The sequence below is a fragment of the Ovis canadensis genome, chromosome 11, assembly GCF_042477335.2.
Source record: "Ovis canadensis isolate MfBH-ARS-UI-01 breed Bighorn chromosome 11, ARS-UI_OviCan_v2, whole genome shotgun sequence".
In the NCBI taxonomy this organism is placed as follows: domain Eukaryota; kingdom Metazoa; phylum Chordata; class Mammalia; order Artiodactyla; family Bovidae; genus Ovis; species Ovis canadensis.
The window spans coordinates 56,706,477-56,731,284 of record NC_091255.1 but is presented as its reverse complement, the minus strand read 5'-3'; the positions used below and the strand labels follow the sequence as shown (position 1 = coordinate 56,731,284).

The following is a 24,808-nucleotide window of genomic DNA, read 5'->3' as shown; positions in this document are numbered from 1 at the left end:
ATTTCGAAGACCTGAATAATCACAGCAGTTCCTTCATGATGCCCTGTGTACCTACAAACCTATCGAAAAATGTTAATTAGTATAGGTCCTTTGGTCTGCCGTGGTTTCAGATCAGCTTTCTAGCAGATGTGGCTTCAGAAATACCTTGGCATTATTCTTTGAGTTTGATTTTATGGGTAGCCCACTCTCTAGAGAAAAGATTGTTTGTTTGTTTGTTTTCCTTGGCTGTGCCACAAAGCTTGAGGATCTTAGTTCCCTGACCAGGGATTAAACCCTGGCCATGGCAGTGGAGGCACGGAGTCCTTCACTAGACTGCCAGGGAATTCCCACAATTCTTTTGATAGCTGATTATGAGGCCATTTAAAATTTCGACTCAAAACGGTTTATAAATCAAAAATTGCTGCATTGTTTGTCTCTTTTGGAGGTCACAGTTCTTAAAACATTAGCTTGTCCATACAGCTGTTTTTCCTAGGAAAATTAAAGTACCACTTGACAATAGAGTGAAACATTTGTTTTGTTTTTTCCACAAACGTACCTGAACTTTTTCATCCAAGAGAATGTCGTGTCTTTCAAAATCATCACCCCTTCAGGGTCAATGTTCATGTCAAATCAGTCTTTTTTTAAACTTTTTTTTTTTAGTGTCATTTAATAATTCAACTTTAAAATAAAAAAAGGAGCCCTGAAAAAGCAAGTATTTATTTTTTTAATTCTTAAGCTGTTTATTCTTACACAACTTAAAACATTTCCCAATTTTTTCCAGTCTCTGCTTGAATATAGCTTTGACATGGCCCACGCTGAAGTTTTGATCAAAACTGTTATTACTTAGCTTGATTGCATGATTTATAAAGGGCACTTGGATTTTTGGTTGTTTCTAAAAACTAATGAGAGACTTTCTACCTCTTAGAGGATTCAAAAGTATATTCTTTGAAGAAAATTTCCAAAAAGTTCCAGATGTATCGTGAGCAGTGAGAGCATGTATGGATAAATGCATAACTTCCCATCAGAGTATGTTTGGCTTCCCAAGTGGCCCAGTGGTGAAATAATCCACCTGCAATGCAGAAGACGTGGGTTCGATCCCTGGGTTGGGAAGATTCCTGGAGAAGGAACTGGCAAGCCGCTCCAGTATTCTTGCCTGGAGAATCCCATGGACAGAGGAACCTGGTGGGCTACAGTCCATGGGTTCCCAAAGAGTTAGACACCACTTAGTCACTAAACAGCAACACCAAAAAGAGTATGTGAGACTCCTAGAAAAGATCTTGCTGGTTTAGACCAATAAATCTTTTTAAAAAATATTTGTTTATTTAGTTAGTTATTTGGCTATGCCATGTCTTAGTTGCAGCATGTAGGATCTAGTTCCCTGACCAGGGATTGAACCTGGGCTCCCTACACTGGGAGTGTGGACCACCAGGGAAGTCCCACCAAGTCTTAATATTTTCCCCACCCTGCCCCCACCTGAGGAATGGGATGCATGGCCATCAGTGACAGTGGTGGGAGCAGGTTAGAACCTTCGAGGGTGGTATTTTGGGGCGGGTACTACCCTCACCCAGGCATCACCACTGCCCTCTCCAGGTGAACAGTCACTGCTTTGCTGTGTCCCCATGGCAGATAGACAAGGAAGCTGAGGCCAGACAGAGCCGGTGACCTGTCTGTGGTCATGGGCCAGGGAGGGAACCGAACCTTGAATCTGATCCTCCTGCTTCCCTTTGAAGAGCAGCCCCTGCAGTGCTTACGTTCTGGTACGTTTGTTAGAACAAACCTGAGGGCCGACCGAGCCGTGTTGCAGTGAGAGATGGGATCCAGAGAAGGAGTGGAAAGAGGCTTTGCTCTAGGCTTGGGGAGATGCTCCAATGGTCTCCATCCTCCCAGGACAGTCGCAGCCTCTCACCCTTTGTTTCAACCTGAGAAAGATGCAGCTTTGGGGTGAAAACGCTGCCTTCTAAGCATCTCCATCAGGAACATTGACTGCATCCATCGATCATGGGGACAGTGCAGGTGAAGAGGCTCTTACACCAAACCTGCCATTTAAGCTCGATTCTTTGCTTGAGGTCTAATAATATCCAAGCAGGTGCATGTTTTTCTGTAAGGTCTTGCCCCCAAATGTTTCTGAAATAGCAAAACCGAAAGTTCACGTCTTAGAAGCCTTTAACCAGAGTTGCTCCTCCCTGCTGTAGTCAGAGCTTTGGGCAAGGGGTCCCGAAAAGACAGAACTCTCTAATGGTCAGGTTGGGTCTGGGGTGTGGGTTGACTTTGCAGAGGGCCCCACCTCCCACCAGATTCTGGCACCAGGATGTGGGTGTTTGATGACATGAGAGGGAGTAGGCTTGGCCCTTGGGCCACCGTAGAGGATGGGTCTCAGGAGAGGGTGGTGACAGAGAGAGGAGGGGGCAGGAAGGTCCCCCTGCGTGGGGTGGCCCACTTCTCCTGCCGGTTTATCCTTGAGGCCAGGAACTGTCTTGCCCATCTTTGCACCCTCTATGGTGTTTAGCATGGTGAGTCAGCCATACCCTCTGTAGCAGGCACTCAGCGAATATTGATTAGATTTCTCTTGGAGGCTCTTGAAGACCAATAAGACAAGGAGCTCTTTTATCATTGGGTAAATGGGCTATGGTTTTGGGGCAGGGAATAAGGAAAATGTTGCTCTAGCTGTAATTTGCATTCTTTAATGGGATCTTATCAACTGTGTTTCCTTCCACACAATGAGAGGGGTTCCAAGATACTTGCTTGGGTGGACATGACCCCCAGTGTGTGGTGCTCTCTTGATCGGCCCCTCATATCAGTCATGAGATTAATTTTCCCACTGCTAAACCCCAGGAGATAAATGGCTTGTGATTATTCCAAGTCAGTTTCATTTTTCACTCAGCATGATGTTTCACCATTAAAAAAATGAACCTTGATCCAGAGTAGTCCTCTTATGTATGAAACATGATTTCCCTAGTTAATAGACTAATTTATAATTATAATTCAAAACCACCCCTTCCTTGAAGAGATTATCTTCCCCTCTGTATTTCAGAATGGGGGGAATCATTGTCCTGGCTACAGGAGAGTTTGTCATGGAAACCGGATTTTTTTTTTCTTTTTTCATACATTTTCTGAACAAACAGTGCCATCAGAAACCTTGACCCTGACATTGTCGTCGATCTCCAGTTGGGTCAGGGGAGTTTGTTGACCAAAACTAACTCGGATCTCCCTCCTCTTGAAGCAAATGACCCGTGATTCCTGAGGAGCCTCTAGGAGTGAGAGAAACACCTGTTTCAGCTGCAATGGGAAGGTGTCAACTTGAGTCAGTGCTTCCCCACCCCGCTGACTGAGTCACCTGGGACCTTTTAAAATAACCTTATGCCAAGGCCCCACTTCAGATGAATGAAATTGGAATTTCTAAGAGAGGAGGTTGGCATGCTTTCTTTAAAAAAAAATTCACAGAACCCTGGACCAGGCCAGAGCCACTGGCTTTCAGCGTGTGTTATATGGAAGTTAGGATTGATACGTCCTGCTAGTTAGTGGCAGAACTAGAAATAGATGGACTTACCTGGCCATCCAGTGGTTAAGACTCTGCACTTCCAATTCAGGGAATGTGGGTTCGACCCCTGGTTTCGTGACTTAAGATCCCACATGCAGTGCAGCCAAAAAAAAAAAAAAGGTAGAAATAGAGAACCTAGCATTATCTGTTTTCTTTATATATATATATAAATAAAATCTATGTACTTATTTGTTTTTGGCCATGCTGGCTCCTGTTGCTGTGCAGGCGCTTCTCTGCTCGTGGCTGGTGGGGCTGCTGTGCAGGCGCTTCTCTGCTCGTGGCTGGTGGGGCTGCTCTCTCGTCGCGGTGCATGGGCTCTTCACTGTGATGCTTTCTCTTGTTGCAGAGTGCAGGCTCTAGGGCACAGGCTCAGTAGCTGTGACACACAGGTTTAGTTGCTCCTTGACATGTGGAATCTTCCTGAACCAGGGATCGAACCCTTGTCTCCTGCACTGACAGGCGAATTCTTTACCACTAAGCCACCTGGGAAACATATTATGTGTTTTCTAGTACACTATATCCACCTTTTGCTGCTGCTAAGTCGCTTCAGTCGTGTCCGACTCTGTGCGACCCCATAGATGGCAGCCCACCAGGCTCCCCCGTCCCTGGGATTCTCCAGGCAAGAATACTGGAGTGGGTTGCCATTTCCTTCTCCAATGCATGAAAGTGAAACTATCCACCTTTTAAAGCACAAGTAATTCCAGACAGATGGATATTTGTTGTTGTTGTTATCTGAGTACTAACTATTGAATTTGCTTTTTAAAAAATCAGCTTTAACCAATAACTGGCCTTGCATTCAAATACATCTCATTATTGAATTATAAGATGTTTAGAATTGCAGTTCCACTTAAGCTGATGTATTATTTTTACCTTCTTCGTACACTAAGAGGCCTGAAGGAATCCAAACAACACCGTTTTCCAGGTTCCTTCACATCCCCTGGTGGGTAATAAAATCTTTCTTCAAGTTTGTAGCCAGAGTGAAGTAGCCAAGGCAAGTGGGTATGGGAGAAATTTGTGGAAGGAGTGAGTTAACTGTTAAAGTAAAAGAATGAAGCATACAAAGCCAAAAGGGACTTTCTTAGCAGGGTGAGAATGTGCACGTTGGAAATGAGTTGCCAGAGGACCCAGTTTGTGATGTTCTCCTTCCCCTTTCTGTGATCTGGAGTGTTGTGAGCATCTGGGTGATTATCATAGCCTGAAGGTTTTTTTCTGCAGCAGGTGCACCTTTGAAAGGCCACACCGCAGAAGGCCCCGCAGGAGATGGCCAGTCCCTGTCTTAGCCACTGCCCCTCAGCTGTTACCCAGAGAATCCTAAGAGCTGATTTAGAAACAAGAGGGAACTCACTTCTGAAACGCACACGGACTGGTCCAGAACACATCTAAACTCTGCCGGAACCATGCTGACAGAAGTCAGTAGAAGTGGGAGGTCACTCTGTAAAGTCGGCCTCTTATTTTTGGCTGCCCTGTGTGGCTTGAGGGATCTTAGTTCCCTGACCAGGGTTTGAACCTGGGTCCCCTTCAGTGGAAGCACAGAGTCCTAACCACTGGACCACCAGGGAAGTCCCTGAAGACAGCCTCTGAACGGGGCTCGGCATCTAACCTAACACTTGGGTGAGCTCCAGGCTGAGAGCTGGGTTTCCCGACCGAACTTAATCCTAGGGAAGTCCCAAGTTAGTCTGTGTTCATTAAGCAGGTAGACTAGTGTAGTTGGTCATTTTAGCTGTTTTGAAATGTTGTTTATAGGCACAGTCTTCTGTTTTCATGCATCAGGATTTTTGGTTTGTTTTTGGCCTTGGGATCCTAGTTCCTGTAGTGGAAGTGCAGAGTCCTAACTCAACTGGAGCCGCCAGGGAAATTCCTTCACACACACCTTTGACCTACGTGATAAAAATGGCTTCTTTCTGTGAGAGGGACCTGGGAGATGAGGGGCTGGTGCTGGGAGACTCCAGCAAATGAGTCATTTCCCCTGTATTTCCTTATCTGTAAAACAGGGCCATGGAACTAGAAACGTCTTCGTGGGCCTCTTTCTAAACGTCTTCCGATTAGGCACCGTTGAGGTTAAAGGGACGAGTCCCCCAGCTCCACTGTTCCACCTCCGCTCTTAGCTGGCTGGGGGAAGGTGGGGGCTCCTCTGCCTCCAGCCGCCAAGCCCCCCAGCTCCTGAACGTAGTGGATCCCACCGGTTCATCTGCCAGCTTTATTGTATATGCCAGCGCTGTCTGAGGGGCTTGGGACACGTTAATGAACAATACAAAGTCTCCTGCCCTCGAGAAGCTTCCACCTACTTGGTGAAGACAGACAAGACACAACAAGCAGCATGATCAATACAGAGTACACAGGCTGTGCGGAGGTGATGGGATCCTGTGACGGTCAATACAGAGTACACAGGCTGTGCGGAGGTGATGGGATCCTGTGACGGTCAATACAGAGTACACAGGCTGTGCGGAGGTGATGGGATCCTGTGACGGTCAATACAGAGTACACAGGCCGTGCGGAGGTGATGGGATCCTGTGACGGTCAATACAGAGTACACAGGCCGTGCGGAGGTGATGGGATCCTGTGACGATCAATACAGGATACACAGGCCGTGCGGAGGTGATGGGATCCTGTGACGGTCATTACAGGATACACAGGCTGTGCGAAGGTGATGGAATCCTGTGGAAAGAAAGAGCAGAGCAAGGGAGACGGGGGCCTGGAGTCGCCACGGGGCTGTGCTTTTGCCAGCCATGGCTCGGTGGTCCTGTAGGGTCCCGCGGAAGCCTGGCGCCTTCCTGACCGCTGTGCCCTCCCTGCACTCTAAGTAGCATCACATCTCTTAGGGTTGGAGTCCCTACGCCAGTTCATCTTCCAGTTGATTTCTCGTCTCATCTTCAGGAGTGCTGGTGTGTTTCCCATTGTCTTGTTTTGTTTTGTGTAGCTTTTGGCCATGCCCCTTGGCATATGGCCTCCTTTGGCAGCACAGATTCTTAACCACTTGACCACCAGGGAAGTCCCCAGGAGGACTGGTATTGACCACTCACGTATGTTTGCAAATCCTGAGAAAAAATGAGGTATTGAGTATAACTGTTGTCAGTTTTTAACAGTAACATAAGAGGTTTAAAAATCTGTCAAGGAAACCTCAGATGCCTCTGTGACTCAGGGGACAGAGGCAGTGGTTCTTTGATTTTTGTGATGTTTCTGTTCTCAAATACGCATGTGGTGTGTATATATATATATATATATGTGAGTGTGTGTGTATTTACAAACAGAATTAAATAGTTTTTACCTGTTGTGGATGTATTTATAAAATCTCCAGATAAACTCAAATACCACAAGAACAGTATAAAGCCAAGTTTAGGGAATCTGACCCCCGGATGTGTGCGGGACCCTCGTGCTTCCTCTCGAGTGGAGATGGGTATCTCGTGGAACTTCTTGAGTTGCAGCAAGGGTGTGAAGGACCCTTTCGAAGTTCCAGAGGTGTGATTAGCCTCACCTCCTCCTCTAAACACCACCTCCTCTAAACAATCCAGTGACCTCACCCAGTCCTTCTGTTCGGGTTCATTTTCCACTTGCCAGGGTCTGGTTTTGCAAAGAAGAAAATGGTTTTCTTGACACAGAGAGATTAAGAACATGCTTATCTGAAGTTTGGGTACTGGAACTGGGAAACCAAACCACAGTTGCTTCTGACACCAATCCTGCATCATCTTTATCTGACGGTTCAGTACTTGGAAGTCTCTGGGGCTTTTGGCACTGGGGTGAAGTTCAGTCGCTTATCGGGTTTGTGGTTTGGAGAAGAATAGAGATCTCCCTTTCAGATTAGGAGATGGTTGGTTCAAGAGTCTATGGCAAGGACGTGTACTTGAGAGTCACCTATCTCCTCCCACATAATATGAGTCCATTTATGTGATGTTTCTTTTCCCCACCCTGAACCTTAAAGTGAATCAGATTATTACTATTATAATTTTCAGTGTTGCAATAGTTCAAAATAAGTGGAGAGACTGGGGTGTTGGAAGACCAGCACTGTGTTCAAAGGCATCAAGACTTCTGAACACTCTCATTCTTACTTGGGTTTGGGTCATGTTTTGATTGACTGGGGACCGAAAGGATCCACAGTAAACCATGAGGAGAGGCGAGAGCCTGCTAAACCCTGGATTGTCCTACTTCTGAGCTAAAGGGCACACCCAACCCAGTCTTCTTCAGAGAATCGGAAGCTGACGCACAGAGAAACTGAATGATTTGTTCAGAGCACGAACCAGGACATACATCCCTGTGCCCCAGCTCATCTTTCAGCTTTCTTTCTCCAAATAACATCTGTTGAGCGTGTGACAGGCTCATGGAGACACCTTGGGGGTTTTTAACTTAGAGTTCCATGTATTTTTTATTTTTGACTGCACTGCACGACATGTGGGATCTTAGTTCCCTAACCAGGAATCAAACCCATTCCCCCTGCAGTGTAAGCACAGAGTCCTAACCACCAGACCTCCAGGGAAGTCCCTTCACTTGGAGTTTTAAGGATTAACTGGCTTTGGAGTTGCACGAACCCAGGATGGGCCAAAGAGTGAGCAGCAGGCCTGAGCAGGGACATGTGGGCTCAGAATCTTAGGGAGCTGCCCTGGGCAGGGCCTGGGCATGCTGCCAGCTCAGCTTCCAGGGGTCACAGTCGTGGGACCTGCCGTCTTTTCCCCTGTACGGCACTTTTTCTCTGCAAGATGGTAAAACCCTTGAAGGCAGGAGTCCTACAGACCTCGAGGCGCCAGTGCCTCATGGAAAACAGGACCCTTCTTTCTGTGTTACCTGTAGGAGAGAGGAGTCCAGCGTGGGGGTGGGGGTTGAAATAAGCGAACCAGTAAGAAAGTTGGACATAGAGGAGTCAGCCAACAGGAAGAAGCGTAAACCAGGGAGTGCCTGGAAGAGATTGATAAATACTGCCTGTCCTTGCCAACCCTCCTGAGTAACGTGAGCCTGTGATCCAGGACTCAGCCACGACCTGGAAGGTTAGTGCCCCCAACTCCCCCACCTCCCTGCCCTGGATTTCTGCCTCTTGCAGAGAAAATAGCCCCGGAAGTGACTGCAGTTATTGCAGAGGGAGCCCCTCCCCACCCCCCACTGGAGAGGGTGCCTGTCACTCCTTGGCCTCCTGAGGGGAGCCTTGTGATCCAGTGCCTGGGGTCTGGCTGGAGAAGTGCCTCAGATGACGGGTCTCAAAAGCAGGAGAACTTGCCATGAGGTTGCTCTGTGGGCCATATTTCACCACAAAAACTGTCTCATTTGTGAAACTCTCCCGGGAGGTTTCGGTGTGTGACGCTCCTATTCAGCTGTAAACCAACTAAGCAACACCAGTCCGACGTTAGTCTAAATGACAACACCAGGAAGCCTCACCTGGGCTGTGAACAGACTGTTAGCCGTATCTAACGCTTCCCCTTCGAGGAGTGTTTTTCTCCCCCAGGTCTGCTTTGCATCCGTAGGAACAGCGTGCCCTCCTGCTTATTCTGTGAGCTACGCAGGAAACCAAGAAAACGTGGATTTTGTGACCCACTCCGTACAAGTACACACTCAGCCGTTTTGGTTTTTTTTTTTTTTTTTTTTGCCACATCGTGAGGCTTGTGGGTTCTTACGTCCCTGCCCAGGGATCAAACCCATGTCCCCTGCAGTGGAAGCTTGGAGTCCTAACCACTGGACTGCCAGGGAAGTCCCCACACCCTTGGCCTTCTGTCTGCTTCCCCAGCCCCTCCTTGTCCCAGTAACCCCTCTGCTTTCTCTCTCCAGCAGCACTGGCCTGATAGGTCCTCAAATCCAGCAAATTACTTTTAGTCTCCAGGCCTTTGCACAGGCTGTTTCCTCTGCCCAGGAGATTTTTCTCTTCTTTCCTCCCACCTCCCAGTTCCTGCAGATCTTCATTCCGTTGTTAGGCCTTGTGAAAAACATTTGACACTGTGATCCATGCCCCCTGCAACACCAGACCAGACTGGCTTCTGATACACTCTCGTGGTTCCTGGGATGCCCCTTTTATAGCACTCACTGCAATTTGCCATTCTGTTTGTGCAATATTTTTTTTTTTACTCCTGTGGTCCCTTATTAGACTGTAAGCTCCACGAGGGCAGGGATCAGATCATTGTTGTGATTAGATCCTAGGGTATTCAGTTCAGTTCAGTTCAGTCGCTCAGTCAACCCCATGGACTGCAGCACGCCAGGCTTCCTTGTCTATCACCAATTCCCAGAGCGTGCTCAAACTCATGTCCGTCAAGTCGGTGATGCCATCCAGCCATCTCATCCTCTGTCATCCCAAAAAATTCCTAGCGTCTTACACAGCCTGAATTAATCATCGTCATAAGAGCTGACACTTACGTGATGCTGACTGTACACTAAGAGTTTTATACATTTTAACCCATTATATATTAACTCACCATGCTTTGAAATCAGCGTTATTGTTGTCCTCTATTTTGCAGGTGAGAAAACCAAGGCACAGATAAGTCAGTGACTGCTCTTCTTGCAGACACATTATACTGTTTGGGCACAAAACATGAAACATAGCAAACATACGTTGAACTGTTCAGCGTCGTCAGAAAATGGGGGCTATTGCATAAATGAGTTTCCAGGTAATCCAAATACAGCCCTAGAACTGTGGGGTGGACACCTTTTCAGCAGTTATATTATTCTTCCCTCTTAAACACCACAAACCAAGCATTTCAAGCGTTTCTTGATTATTCTAGATTGTCAGTACCAGCTCTTACATTGTTGCTGCCTTGTCACCACCAGCTCTTACATTGTATTGTCTGCCCACAAGAGCAAAAGGTGGGGAGCACCTGAGGTTTGGGACAGAGTGGATAATCAGGTTTTGCGTTTTGCTTACTCTCTGTTGGTATCTTTGGCCAGCACCAGTTTTCTTTAATAAGATGGTCTTCCCTAATATTTACACAGCTCTTGTCTTTGACATCCTTCATATTTATTTTGCTGAGCATTCAATGGGATACTGCTATTGCTCAGTTTTCAAAAGGAAAAACAGAGTAGGAAGCTTAGCCACCTTGCCCCACAGGTCACTTGCCCATGGAAGCCTTTCTTCTGGCCCCGAGAAGTTGGCAGTGAGGTTGGATGACCTCCAGAGAAAGCAGAAGGCTGACTGGGATGCAGTCTGTTGGCGGCAGAACATGTCCTTGTTAGGAACCTGTGCCCTCTCCCCTCCCGGCCCTGGACGGCATTTTTCCTTTCTCCGGAGGGCATTCAGTCCTCCTTTGTGTCTGGAAGGGCTTCTTCCTCGAACCCGAAGGTGTGGTGTCCTCCTGGGGTGATTCCTGCTCCCGTTTCCCGCCCACCCTAGATACGCCAGGGGAGGCAGCGGTCCTTCCATCTCGGCCAGTTTCTCGGGCGGCAGTTTTCACACCACGACTCCGTAGGTCTGCCTGTGCTAAGTCTTCCAAGCGGTTTCTTCACTTTCCTATCTCTGTCCAAATGTGTGGGAATTGCACTGGGATGTTTATATTTGCCTCTCAGAAGAGCCTAGAAAATAGAAACCTACGCTGAGAGTATGGAAATCCTGTGACATACGATTTTATTTTTTATTAAAAATTTTTTTTTGTTGAAGGATAGTTGATTTACAATGTTGTGTTAGTTTCTAATCAAGCCAGCAGAGCGATTTGGTTATACATATATTCATATATACACACACATTCTTTTTCATATTTTCCAATATGGTTTATCACAGGATATTGAATATAGTTCCCTGTGCTATACAGTAGGATCTTATTGTTTATACGATTTTCTTTGCTGTGAAAAAGTCGATATTTTTGGAAGCATCTTATTCCTGCAAAGTGAAGCTGTCACGGCTTGCTACGTGAGGCTCATGGGTGTACGTATGTTATTAAAGTGGTCTTCCATGTGCAAAAGGAGTCGTCCAGTGCTAATCAGTAATGTGCGTTTCCTTGGCGCTGGCATTAAAAGAATGACTCACTTCATCAAAGGAATGGGCAGTGGCCCCTGTATCATCACCATCATCATCAAAGAGCACTTTTTTAAAGAACCATCAGAACGGGGCTGGATAGATGGATTCCAGGAATATTTTTTATAGTGGCTAAGGCCATGATCTCTGACTTCCTGTGATGTTGTCCGCGCCCACTTAGATCTACAGTGGGATCTCAGGAATTTTTATCCAGAACATTTATTTTTAACGCCCCACCCTGTATAATTTGCAGTGCCTTTTGGTCTATTGGGTGGCTATGTACATATGTATTACAAATTTGGTGTCTCATCCGAAAGGTCCCAACCCCTTCCCCATCAGAACAGTGTTGATCTCCAGCAAGACTCAAAGGACTCCGGGCCTCAAGTAATTGAAGCCTGTGTTTCTCAGAAAACCGTGATTTAAAGCAGGGAAATTATAGTGTGGTACAGTGTGCAGAGGACCAGGAGGTGAGGCAGAGAGACGTTGGTTCCAGTCCGGTTAGCAGTCTGTGGGGCCTTGAGCTAGTCACTTCACCCTCTGGGCCTTGACTCCTCTCCTGTGAGCTAAGAGGCTGCAATAAGGTGACCTTCTCCAGTTCTTTTCGTTGCTGGAGTTACATATCCCAGAAGCCGTAAACAGCCCCTGCTTGTTTGATCTGTATTGTCTGGAACCATGTGGATTTCCGGGACCATCAGCTAACTGGAGAGGGGAAGGTGGCATGGTGGATGGGGCCAGCCAGGCAGTGGGTAATCCTCAGACGTACTTCAGACAATGGGGACTCTTGTCTAGGGGAAAGTCGATCTGGCCAAGGAGCTCAACTTCAGGCAGATTTCATAGTGTTTGACTTCCATTATAAAGCTTGGCAACATCTGGCAGGCCTAGGTGGCAATTATGTCATAAATACATAAATACAGTTGTTTATGGATGTTTATTCAACTAGAGCATTTATCCAGTTTCTATTCGACCCCTTCCGTCCGTCTCTGGCAGAAAGGAATCTCTTACCAAGTTTAAAGAGCAAAATTGACAGTTTCAGATTAACTGCGGTTATTAAGACTGAAAAATTTGGTATCTAATTGAGTTTTTTTCCCCTTGGGGTTTTCATAGGAAGACTTCCTAATAATAGGTTTAACTGCAGATGAATGTGCTACTCAGATAGATAAAATCTGGTTTTTTTGTAAAGCTGGTAGTCCCCTTATGAATTTATGGTCTAATCAGACTTTTATTGGTTTTGTTTGTTTATGATGCTGCTTCATGAAGGTGAGTGAGCCTAATAGGATTCTTAGTTTTTTACAAGGCCTGCATTGCTGCTGTTTCCCTTCAGTGAAGAAGACTGAATAATAATGGTGGTGATATATGCATTCTAAATCTCAACCACTAAATGATGGTGAAACCTTGGGTTTTAGTTTTAATATTAATAAAACGCTTAACAACTTTAGGGATTCGATATCACCCTAAGAACAGGGCTTGGTACCTTGACCACAGTATGATAAAGGGTTTCCTGTAGCACCTTTCATGCCCAAAGATATTTGCTCCTCCCCTGGGGTCAATATAAGTTGATGACAGAGGGACCGTGAAGACAAATGGAACAGCCAGCTGCTTAGACACTTAGCCTGGGGCCCCAGAACCAGTTGGGGAAAGTGTCTTCACCTGTTGTGAAATGAGCACACCTTTACTGTCAGAAATCATGTGGCCTTACAAGGAACCTTTTATCAGATCCATTAAGGGAGCAGCTTAGACCACCAAAGAATTGGGTGGTGGTTAATTACACCACACGCAAGAATTGCTGCAAATGCTAGCTTAACTGTCTCAGTGGCTGAGTTTGGAAACTTCCCAGCACTGCTCAGCTAAACCTTGCCCTTTTTCTGCATCCCAGTTAGACACCCGACTCCCATCCAAAGCAAATGTCACGGTTACCTTTATTGACCCGATGTCAAGAAACAGCAGCCGATGGGCTGATTAGCAGGAAATATATACAGTTGACGGATTAGTGCTGATCTAAGCACGGGTAAACAAAATGTGTCAGAGTTTGGCATGGTTTTTATCCTAGACTGAAACCATTAAAATGTAGACACAATTAAAAGTCTCTTTAATATCACCGGTGTTTTAATTCCGTTCTTCATCCTTAGTCTACTGGATTGGGATAAACCCAATGAGGTTTCTGTGTCGCTGTGTACAGATGACTGTATAAAAGTCTCCACATTTGAGCTGAGTGAGTGAAAGTCGCCCAGACGTGTCCGACTCTTTGCGACCCCACGGACTATACAGTCCATGGAATTCTCCAGGCCAGAATACTGGAGTGGGTAGCCTTTCCCTTCTCCAGCAGATCTTCCAAACCCAGGGATCAAACCCAGGTCTCCCGCATTATGGGCAGATTCTTTACCAGCTGAGCCGCAAGGGAAACCCATACTGAGTACTTGACTCTTAATTCAGGTATGTCAGTGAGACAGGGGATGGGGAGCAGTTTGATTAGAATAGGGAATCAGAGCTTCTAATTGTTAACCTTAACAATAACGTTTGGAGTTGAGAAGGGCATTGGGTGCCAGGGGATGTGCCAAGGCGCCGTAAAGAGGAGAGAAAATAAGACTTGCATGTGTGTATGTGTGGGTGTGATGGTGGAAACGGTTCCTATGGATAAGAAAGCAGAAGATAACAGAAGATGCCAGACTCTGTTACACTTTGTTGGATCTGTCTCATCAGACCTTTACCTAAGATACCCTCAAAGGAAGGGCTTTGTGAGCTGCTGTTCTAGCCTGCTCCACTGATCATGATGGGGGCTTCATTTTTCGACAGGAGACTGTTATGTAATGGGTGTGTGCCGGCATTTACTGGGCACTGATTTCAGTCGCATGCTGCTTTGGAGAATTCTTGGTGGTTTTTTGGCCATCTCTGGGCACAGTCTTCTACCATGTGGCCAAATATGACAGTACCCCGCTTAGTAGTTTTGTGAAGCCACCAGAATTGCAAAGAGCCAGACTCTGCTGGAGTCTGTAGCCAGAAGTATATAATATGGCTGCAAATAGAATTGTAGACAAAGATGTCTTTTTTTGTTTTGTTTTCAATCGTTTAGGGCCTGCCAAGGGACTGTGTTACATAATACTGTTTTGAGGAACTTCCTGCTTAATTGCACAGGTTTCCCCTTTGTGGGAAGCCCTATAGGACTGGGATCTGGTATGACGAGCCAGAAAATGTCTTACCCATAGCTCTCAAAATAAGCTCACCCATCCTGTGGCTCTCAGCTGGGTATAGCCCACAGGAGGATCCAGTCTACTTGTGATTTTTCCATGCCTCTGCTTTCTTATCCATAGGAACCATCTCCCCCATCACACCCACACACGCAGATGTGCAAGCCTTATTTTCTCTCCTCTTTATGGTGCCTTGGCACTGGCCCTTCCCCCGGCACCCAATGCCCTTCTCACCTCCAAGTGTTATTGCTAAGGTTAATAATTAGAAGCTCTGATTCCCTAGCACATTCTAAGTCCATTTGCAATTTATTATTCTACATTTGGGGACATGCAATCTTAATTGTTCTCAAGATTCCCCCTGTCCTAAGTAGTAAAAGCAAAATAGCTTGGAAATCTTTCCTGTGGAATCCTTCCTTCACTTGCATGCCTGTCTTAAGTCTTAATAATACTGTAATGGATCTTCATCAACCAACCAAAAGTCACTTTACCTTCCTTTTACCGTTATGGCCTGCTGTGCAGTGGGTTGGAGCCCAGGCAGGGAGCCTTGCACTGCACAAGGCAGAATGGTTGTTGGTGGCCAGTTATAGGTTCCAGGTGGCAGGTTATAGGTGCAAAAGCACAAGCTGGAATCAGGATTGCCGGGAGAAATGTCAGTAACCTCAGATATGCAGATGACACCACCCTATGGCAGAAAGTGAAGAGGAGCTAAAGAGCCTCTTGATGAAAGTGAAAGAGGAGAGTGAAAAGGTTGGCTTAAAGCTCAACATTCAGAAAACTAAGATCATGGCATCTGGTCCCATCACTTCATGGAAAGTAGATGGGGAAACAGTGGAAGCAATGTCAGACTTTATTTTTTGGGGCTCCAGAATCACTGCAGATGGTGATTGCAGCCATGAAATTAAGAGATGCTTATTTCTTGGAAGGAAAGTTATGACCAACCTAGATAGCATATTCAAAAGCAGAGACATTACTTTGCCAACAAATGTTCGTCTAGTCAAGGCTATGGTTTTTCCAGTGGTCAAGTATGGATGTGAGAGTTGGACTATAGAGAAAGCTGAGCACCGAAGAATTGACGCTTTTGAACTGTGGTGTTGGAGAAGACTCTTGAGAGTCCCTTGGACTGCAAGGAGATCCAACCAGTCCATCCCAAAGGAGATCAGTCCTGGGTGCTCATTGGAAGGACTGATGCTAAAGTTGAAACTCTAATACTTTGGCCACCTCATGCGAAGAGCTGACTCTTTGGAAAAGACTCTGATGCTGGGAGGGATTGAGGGCAGGAGAAGAATGGGACGACAGAGGATGAGATGGCTGGATGGCATCACCGACTCGATGGACATGAGTTTGAGTAAACTCCGGGAGTTGGTGATGGACAGGGAGGCCTGGCGTGCTGCGATTCATGGGGTCACAAAGAGTCAGACACGACTGAGCGACTGAACTGAACTGATGTTGTAAAAGGATTTTCTGTTGGACACATGCCAATATCTTTGCTAGACTAATACAAGTGTTGTATTTTCAGTTTGGTGGAAGGGTTTTCTTAACCTTGGTGGTGGTGGTTTAGTCACTCAGTTGTGTTCAACTGTGCGATCCTACGTACTAGAGCCCTCCAGGCTCCTCTGTCCAGGGGGTTTCCCAGGCAAGAACACTGGAGTGGGTAGCCATTTCCTTCTCCAGGAGAATCTTCCCCAAGCAGGGATCAAACCTGTGTCTACTGCATTGCAGGCAGATTCTTTATGCCAGGGAGAGTATGTATGTTCAAAGACACAATCATTAGACTCTTTCTATATCGGGCTTGGGCTTGAAAACTAGTAAAATTATTCCATAAGAATAACTTAGAACGTTTGGAATCACCCTTTAACCTCTGCTTATACTTCAAGCATACTTAAGCGATATTTCCATGTCTTTATTTAAAAGTTTTATGGATTTATTGTGCCTTAAAATATACACTACCAAGGTAGTGAACTGTCACATTTTAAACTATTTTCCAAATTAAAATTCTGCTTTTTATGGACTTGGCCTTTGTGTCTTTCAGATAGAAATTAAATAAGTAAAACTAAAAGTGAGGATTATGTAATGTAACAGTAATCCAATAACCATGCAGGAAAAAATTAGTTAAAACAAAAAACACCAACAAGCAAAAAACCCCACCTCTCAGCAAATCCTGGAAATCAATGTGGTACTCCTGAAAGAAAAATAATACCATTTTGTAATTAGCTAGATTATTGTATTCTAATTATTATAAATGGTTTGGTCCGTTGGGGTGGAGGTAAGAATGGGGAAAGTTTCACAGGAAAGGGCCGGTACATTGAGCTTTTGGAGATGGGCGTTTGGGTTGGACCTGATCAGTTTGCACACCACCTGAGAAGTGTGTGGCTCTCTTGTTCACAGTGTGCGCATCCTCTTTTGTGTGTGTGTGTGTGTGTGTGTGTGTGGTCTCCCCTGGTAGCTCAACTGTAAAGAACCTGCCTGCATTACAGGAGACACAGCAGGAGCCGTGGGCTTGATTCCTGGGTTCCTGAGAATCCCTTGGAGAAGGAAATGGCAACCCACTCGAGTATTCTTGCCTGGAAAATCCCATGGACAACCCATGGGTTCAGAAAAGAGTCTGACACGACTTAGCAACTAAACAACAAGGACACACTAGTTTGGGGAGAGGACCAATACTACAGTATCATGTATAGATCACGTTGGAAATCGGGGTGTCAGACACGTGTGTGCATGGCCCCACTTCTTCCCTCTGACTTCGAGATGAAAGGTCTTCATTGATCTTGTTTCTGACCATTGTTATTAGGTAGTCTGTTAAACCGTGGGCTGGTGCTTGAAATATGTGTCTGAAATTTAAGAATTGTGTTTCTTTGGAAAACGCAGCCTCTTGGAAAACCCTAATGGGGAAGCATGGGGCTGCCCTGTGTTCTGAATCTTAGAGCAGCATGCGGTGTGCTTCCTGCTTCATCCTCAGGGGCCAGAGGGTGGGTGCAGGGGAGCAGCCTTGTCAGTGGTAGCCGGGCAACTGCAACCAGACCCCAGCTTTGTGGGCTCCTCTCCAGCCACCGGGGAGCTGCCTCTGGCCTGACCCGTCCCAAGTTCTAGTTTAGAAACTGGTAGGTTTGGGACTTCCCTGGTGTTCCACACTTTGCCTGCCAGTACTGGGGGATGAGGGTTTGATCCTTGTTTGGGAAGCTAAGACCCCCACATGCCTAGTGATCAAAAAACCAAAACATGAAACAGAAGCAATATTGTAACAAGTTCAGTAAAGAAGTTAGAAATGGTGCACATCAAAAAAATCTTAAAGGGACTTGCCTGGTGGTCCAGTGGCTAAGAATCCACATATCCATTGCAGGTGGCCATGGTTCGAACCCTCCTCAGCTAGATCCCACATATCTCGACTGCAGCCAGACCTGATGCAGCCAAATGAATAAATATATATATCTACTTTTTTGTCTTAAAAAAAAAAAGATGTGTTAGAGGCCGTTTCATTTGTTTTTGTGCTACCTAAACACTTGATTTGTGAGTGTTTGTACAGACAGTCCCTTTTGTCTGTACTAAACAAAGTTATTCCAGAGCTTGTTTTAGGAAAGACTTTTTTTTCTTGCCTGAAATATAATCATTTGAGTTCATTAATGCAGGAGCAACTGACAATTAGCTGAGTTTAGAATATTAGAAAATGAGATTGTTGGAGACTTAACTACCTTTTATTCATCTCTGTATGAGCAGTTGGTAGCTGCGTTCATGTCTTTTGTGGGAAATGCAAAGCAAGTGGTGCATTTTAATCTTGCTTTATAATAAGAAAATTGAACATGAGGATCCAGCCTGGGAATTATGTTTTCACAGGAGGCAGCCCTGGCTGAGCCGAGCAGCAGTGAGGGCTGGCTTTTAACAACGGAATCAACCTAAGTGAAATAAGCTGTTTTTACAGGCACACGTTTCCCCAGCATCATCTGGCCCAAATTGCCCAGCTCTCTGGTCCTCAGACGGGGCATTTCCCGAGTTGCTATGTCAGGGTCACCTCATGTGTGAGGGCCAGGCTTCCAGGAGGACCAATTAGCTAATGGATGTCTCATTTTAGACTAGACTAGATTACCCGCCACGGCCTCCGCCATGTCACTGCAATTACTTTTTTAGAAGTCACCAATGAAGCCAGGAGTATATAACCCACTAGTTTGAAAAACAAGGCAGATTCCAGGCTGATTGGCAGGATCAGACCTTTTCTTTCCGCTCTCAGGCTGTCTGGAAACTAGTGTGTGTAGCTTTGGGGCCTGAAGCCCTTTTATCCATTGCAGGGAAAATGGAACACCAACAGGGTGAAGGTGATGTGCCAGATTGTCATCATGAAGCGCTGTTTTTAAATGTTTGACACACACATCATTCTGAGCTGTGCTCAGTATCACACACAGAATTAGTTGCTTGTGGCATTCACGTGAGTTATAGCAACTTATCACTTTGCCAACAAAAGTCCATGTGGTCAAAGCTATAGTTTTTCCAGTAGGCATGTATGGATGTGAGAGTTGGACCATAAAGAAAGCTGAGCACTGAAGAATTGATGCATTCGAACTGTGGTGCTGGAGAAGACTCTTGAGAGCCCCTTGGACAGCGAGGAAATCAAACCAGTCAATCCTAAAGAAAATCAACCCTGAATATTCATTGGAAGGACTGATGCTGAAGTTGAAGCTCCAGTACTTTGGCCACCCAATGCGAAGAGCCGACTCACTGGAAAAGACCTGGATGCTGGGAAAGATTGAGGGCAGGAAGAGAAGGTAGGGACAGAAGAGGAGATGGTTGGATGGCATCACCGACGCAATGGACACGAATTTGCAGAAACTCTGAGAGATAGTGAAGGGCAGAGGTGCCTGGTGTGTTGCAGTCCATGGGGTCGCAGAGTCGACACAACTTAGTGACTGAACTACAGCAACAACAAATAGCAGCTGTAGCTGAGGGCAAGCATTTTAATGCTTTAAAAAATGCCAGAAGAAAAAGGCAGATATTTTGTGATATTAAGTTGCCTCATGAGAGACTAATGCTGCTCAGAGTGTCTCTCTCTAATTTGAGACTGTCAAGAGCTTCAGAGAAGAGAAAAATCTGTCTGGTGAGATGGGGTTTGTGACATCACTGTGGACATTGTGATTAATTCAGTATTCTCAGTTGCTAAATTCGACTTCCGGCCAAACCTGGTCTTTCTGAGATTTTTAGAAGACCATGTTAGTTATGTGATGAGTGTTTTATTTCGAGACACCAACCAACCATGGACAATTGCTCTTCCTGTGGTTTCCAAGATGCTCAGGCAAAGCAGCTAATTTTCGTTTCCATGCCAATAGTGGAGCAGCACTGATATGTTTTAGTAAATATTGGCCCCTTTAAGTATTAAGACTGTGATGAGATGTATTTGGGGGCATTTAGTTAAATTATAGTTGTACTGTAGGCTTTAATTACAGTGAAACTCTTCTGTTCTCTGGATGTACACTCTCTGACCGGGAGACCTTTGTGTTTCTAAACTTCTGTCCCTTATTTGGTGGATTTCAATGATCAAAGGTGATTGGGTTACCTAATAACCCTGAGGTGGAAAGGGCTTCTGGAATTTAGGGGCTTGCTGAAGGTCCTTTAAATCCCAGCTTCTCTTCTACCTGCTAACTTATCCATCTCTTTTTTATGATCATATTATAGAAAATTTAGAAAATAAAGGAGAAAAAACTAGGGCTATAATTTTACATTTTTTTCTATAGATATATCGAAAATACTTGTGTGTGTGTGTGTGTGTGTGTGTGTGTGTGTGTGTAGGACTGTTTCAGTTTCGAGGGACAGAAACTTAGCTCTAACAAGCTTAAGCAAACAGGGGAGTTGATTGCACGGGCTGGGTGTCCCTGGGCCCAAGGACAGGGCTTGGCCAGGCCTGAGAAGTGTTGGAGGCCAGGGTCTTTCTCCTAGCTTTCCTGCCCTGTTTCTTCTCAACCTTCTTTCTGTCTTTATCTTTCTCGCTCTCATCCAGCCTCTTCCACATGGAGAAAAACATATCCACGGAAACGTCCCGAGTTTAATTCCCTTTTATTTTTTCTGAGTTTAATTTCTTAGTACTTCAGCCACCCAGATTGTTCAACCTGCTTCTGACGTGATTCCCAAGACCTAAGAATGGTTATTCCCAGGGTAACTGTGTGACAGAGGGAGGGGGTTTCCACCTGTTGGCCCCCAGATATGCATACATGTTCCCATTTCATTTGGTCGACCTTCACACTGCCCTCACCTAACTTAATCCCACCACCCCACATCCAGTCGAGGACCCATTCATTCCCCTTTGTTAATGGAGGTAGCCCCTCCCCCAGGGTCCCGAGTAGCTCCAGCCTCAGTGGTCACCACAGGGCTCTGTTCTCCAGGCCAGGTGCTCCAGGTGATACGTGTTCAGGTGTGAGCAGGTCTAGAAGAGGCTAGTCACCATCCATACCCCATGGTCCAAAATAATTTTAGACAATTGGTGTACAAGACTTTGGATTCCGCCCAGGGCAGCCACCACGTTGGGGCTTCTGTTTTCCTAGCCAGGTTGTACTGAGACTGATCTCCTACTTGCAGAAGTGAAGTTAAAAACAGGTTCTTCTTCTCAGCCTTAAGGCTTAACCTGGAGAGTAGATTCAGCAGGAACTATAAGGCTTGCAGTTATTTCGCTCATCCCAGGTAAGGGGCCCTCGCCCTGGGCAAAGTGGAGGGCAGGGCTTTTCCCCTGCAGGCCACACACAGGCAAGAGGTAGAGGAGGTTCTGGCAGCTGCTTGGCCCCTTTGCCTGGGGGTCTTCACATTGGAAAAGGCATGCAGGCACTGGAGTGTTTATCCCACCAGCTCAGGCTGCCCTGGAGAGAGCCATCTGTTTTAGGAGATTAATTAGTGTCATCCTGGCTTTTACCAAGAGTGACCAGGTATTTTGGGGGTCAGGCTCCCATGCAGTCTTTATGTTTCGTGCTAAAAGCCAGCCATACTGCTGTATTTTTAAAAAAAGCATTTGTGCCAAAACTTAAACTGTCGCAGTGTAAGCAAGTTGCATTGGCCTGTTTTTAATTCAAGACTTGCAGGAACCAGCTGATTGGTGTGACAGTACGGTGACAAAGAAGAGAAAATCTCATTACAGGTGGCATTGCTGAGTGGACCCAGACTTCAGAAGGGAGTTATCCTAGGAAACCGTACCAGCTATTGCCTGCTTGCGCATGTGCCTGAGCGCGCACACACACACGCGCACACATTCGCTCCCGTGGAAACCACGTGGATGAGTGTACAGTTCCTAGCAGACCCAGAGGACAGGCAAGCAAAAAAAAAACTGTCAGCTAATTATAACCACAGCGTACATTTAATTTTGGATTCTATAGTTTTCCTGTGACAACACACACAAGTTTTTCTTTATATTGTAGATTCTTCCAAGGGCCATTTTAATGATTACATGATATTCCATTGACTGTTTGTGTCCTAATTTGTTTCAGCCATGTAGAAGTGTTCAGGTCTTTCCTGTTTTTTTATAAATGGGTTTTGATGAGTATCATTGTGCAACGAGCTTCCCATAGCTGGACTTAACTTCTTTAGGATGTAAAAGAGGAACTACAGAGTCAAAAGCATGAATACTTTTATGCTTGCCAGAAAGATTGCACTAACATAATTTTCATTGCCAATCAATAGTGGATGAGAAAGTGAATTTCACTACCTTTGGTTATTTTCTGTAGAATCTTTTAAAAATTCATTAAAGATAAAAGGCACGTTTTAATTTAAATTGTATTTTATTATGTGAAGAATAATTTGGGTTATGATGGCGAATTTTTTAAGATTTTATTTTTAATTGGAGGATAATTGCTTTACAATATTGTGTTGCTTTTTGCCAGACGTCAGCATGAATCAATCATAAGTATACATGCGTCCCCTCCCTCTTGAACCTCCCTCCCACCTCCCACCCCATCTCATTCCTCTAGGTTGTCACAGAGCACCAAGTTGAACTCCCTGAGTCATACATTTTCTTTTATGATATGTCTCTCTCAAAATCTTGGTGTTTACTATTATATAAACTCTTCCTATAATGAGAGCTGTTTTTCCTATTTTGCTTTAAGTATTTCCCCCAAATTCCTTGTTATTGTTTGTTGTTGAGTCGCTAAGTTATGTCTGACTCTTTTGCAACCCCATGAACTGTAGCCCACCAGGCTTCTCTGTCCATGGGATTTCCCAGGCAAGAATACTGGAGTAGGTTGCCATTCCCTTCTCCAGGGGATCTTCCTGACCCAGGGATCGAACCCAAGTCTCCGTGTTGTAGGCGGATTCTTTACCACTGAGCCAGATTGCTTGCCTTTTAAAGTCTCGTAAGTGCGGGTCTGTGTGTTGGCATTCTACTTTAGTATGGAGTCTTGCAAGATAACCAGGTTTCAGAAAGTAAAATATAACCAAGAGAAGGAACTCAAAGCTGAGCATACATACTCTCCCCGTCTGTTTCAGTGGAGGCTGGCCTTGGGCTATTCAGAGTCCCTCGTCCCTGACATGTTAGGTCATTAGCCCTTGTGTGGGAAGCACTGTTACTCAGATAGAACAAGGCAATCTGGTTCTAGTCCTAAACCAGCTGCTGTCCAGACACATGCCCTTGATGGGAACTTCATCTCGTCAACCTCGGTTTCTTTCTCTGTGACGTGGTGGATCTTAGAAGGATAACTTTTCAGGTAAGGGAGGAGCTGGTCTGTGGTTGTGCACACCCAAGAAGAATCATATTGACCACATCGATTCTTCTACCTCTCACTGCAGGTTTTTGGGAGTCCCAGCACTGTGACACTTCCTGAAACCTTGCTGTTTGTGTCAACATTGGATGGAAGTCTGCATGCCGTCAGCAAGAGGACAGGCTCCATCAAATGGACTTTAAAAGAAGGTAATTGGGATTTGGTCCTGGGGTGACATGGACGTTTGCTCATCTGCTTCTGAGGAAACATTCCAGAAAAAGAGAGAAACAGTTATACATGATTTTAATAAACTAAAAAAAGATAACAGAGTCAAAGAGAAGAGATGAAGTGCACACAAAGGGTATGTTTACAACTCAAATTGTGATTATCCACTCAGGGCATCAGTTGAGACAAGCTTTATCTTTTTTATTATTTTTTTTTTTGCAGTTATCTAGATTTCATGTATAAATGGCTCTAGGCTTTTCTATGAATAGTTCTGGCTGGTTGGTCTTTACGAAGTCATGCTACATTAATTTTTTTTTTTTAAGTTCTAATGATTAGAATCTTGTAATCATAATTACAAGAAGCTATCTTCTCTAACCTCAAATTACTCATTTTGTTTTTATAGAGGCTGGAATAACTGAGGGCTGTAAGATTTGACATTCATCCAAGTCAGTCACTTTATTAGCTCTGTGCATTGAGGGAAGTGGAAGGCAGAGGCTGTTTCTCATTTACTCTACCAAGCTTCCATTTTATGATCTTGTGTTTCTGGTGATGGTGGGCAGCATGGACTCCCTACAGCTGGGAAATCGTATTCAGTTCCCAAAGTAATCTTCCTGGATAAAAGCCAGGCAAATCCCAGGATTGGGGGCTTTCAGAGTCATCTTGTATTCCATCCTATCGTAATTCTCCTTTGGCCGTAGATTCAGGTCTGGCTGGTATGTTCTCTTTCATCCCTAATCCATGACTCATTATTCTCTTGAACACAGCAAATGTTTTCCCTTCATTAATAAAATGTTCCAAAACAGTGTTTTTAGTTGGAAAAATATTAGCCTATATCAGAAGGTCATACATCATCTGGTCCATTCAGCAGCAAACCTGGTTGCCATCCACAGATGCTGGCAGCTAGGTAACCACAGACTGCCCTGCCTCACCTGTCCGGGCCAGCTTGGATCAGCAAGGACTTTAAGTGATGGAAAGGACCAGGTCCCTCAGGTGCGAGAGCCCACAAGATGGGAGAGCCCAGTTTTGGCAGTACCTTACAGGCTCTCCGAATATTATCTGTGCTCTCATGTGTAAGCAGAGTTCTTTATATTTCAGAATGTCTGACTTTGTCCAGAGATGAAAATCAACAAGTCAGAAAAGGATTGAGATAAACATTTTTGCTTTAAATATGAGAGCTGTTCCCTCAGTTCCAGTATTCCCAGGCACAACATTTTTGCCCCCAAGCCACTTCATTCTTCTGCTTTGCTTTTCTGCTGCGTGTATTGTTTTAGAACAATCTCCAAGTCTTAATTTCTGCAAGTAGCCTTGCCTATAGCCA

General features: G+C 45.3%; 1 protein-coding gene and 1 non-coding gene across 2 annotated transcripts in view; one reads left to right on the top strand and one right to left on the bottom strand.

Annotated features, from left to right (window-relative positions):
- Positions 1 to 24,808, top strand: part of ERN1 (endoplasmic reticulum to nucleus signaling 1) — an 83,312-nt gene that overhangs the window by 6,114 nt on the left and 52,390 nt on the right. Inside the window, exon 2 of the mRNA XM_069541756.1 lies at positions 23,354 to 23,474. Within this exon, the coding sequence (XP_069397857.1) occupies positions 23,354 to 23,474 (121 nt within the window). The remainder of the gene's footprint in view (positions 1 to 23,353; positions 23,475 to 24,808) is intronic.
- On the bottom strand, positions 5,004 to 5,076 carry TRNAG-UCC (transfer RNA glycine (anticodon UCC)). The gene has a single exon. It is a non-coding gene; the product is annotated as a tRNA-Gly (tRNA).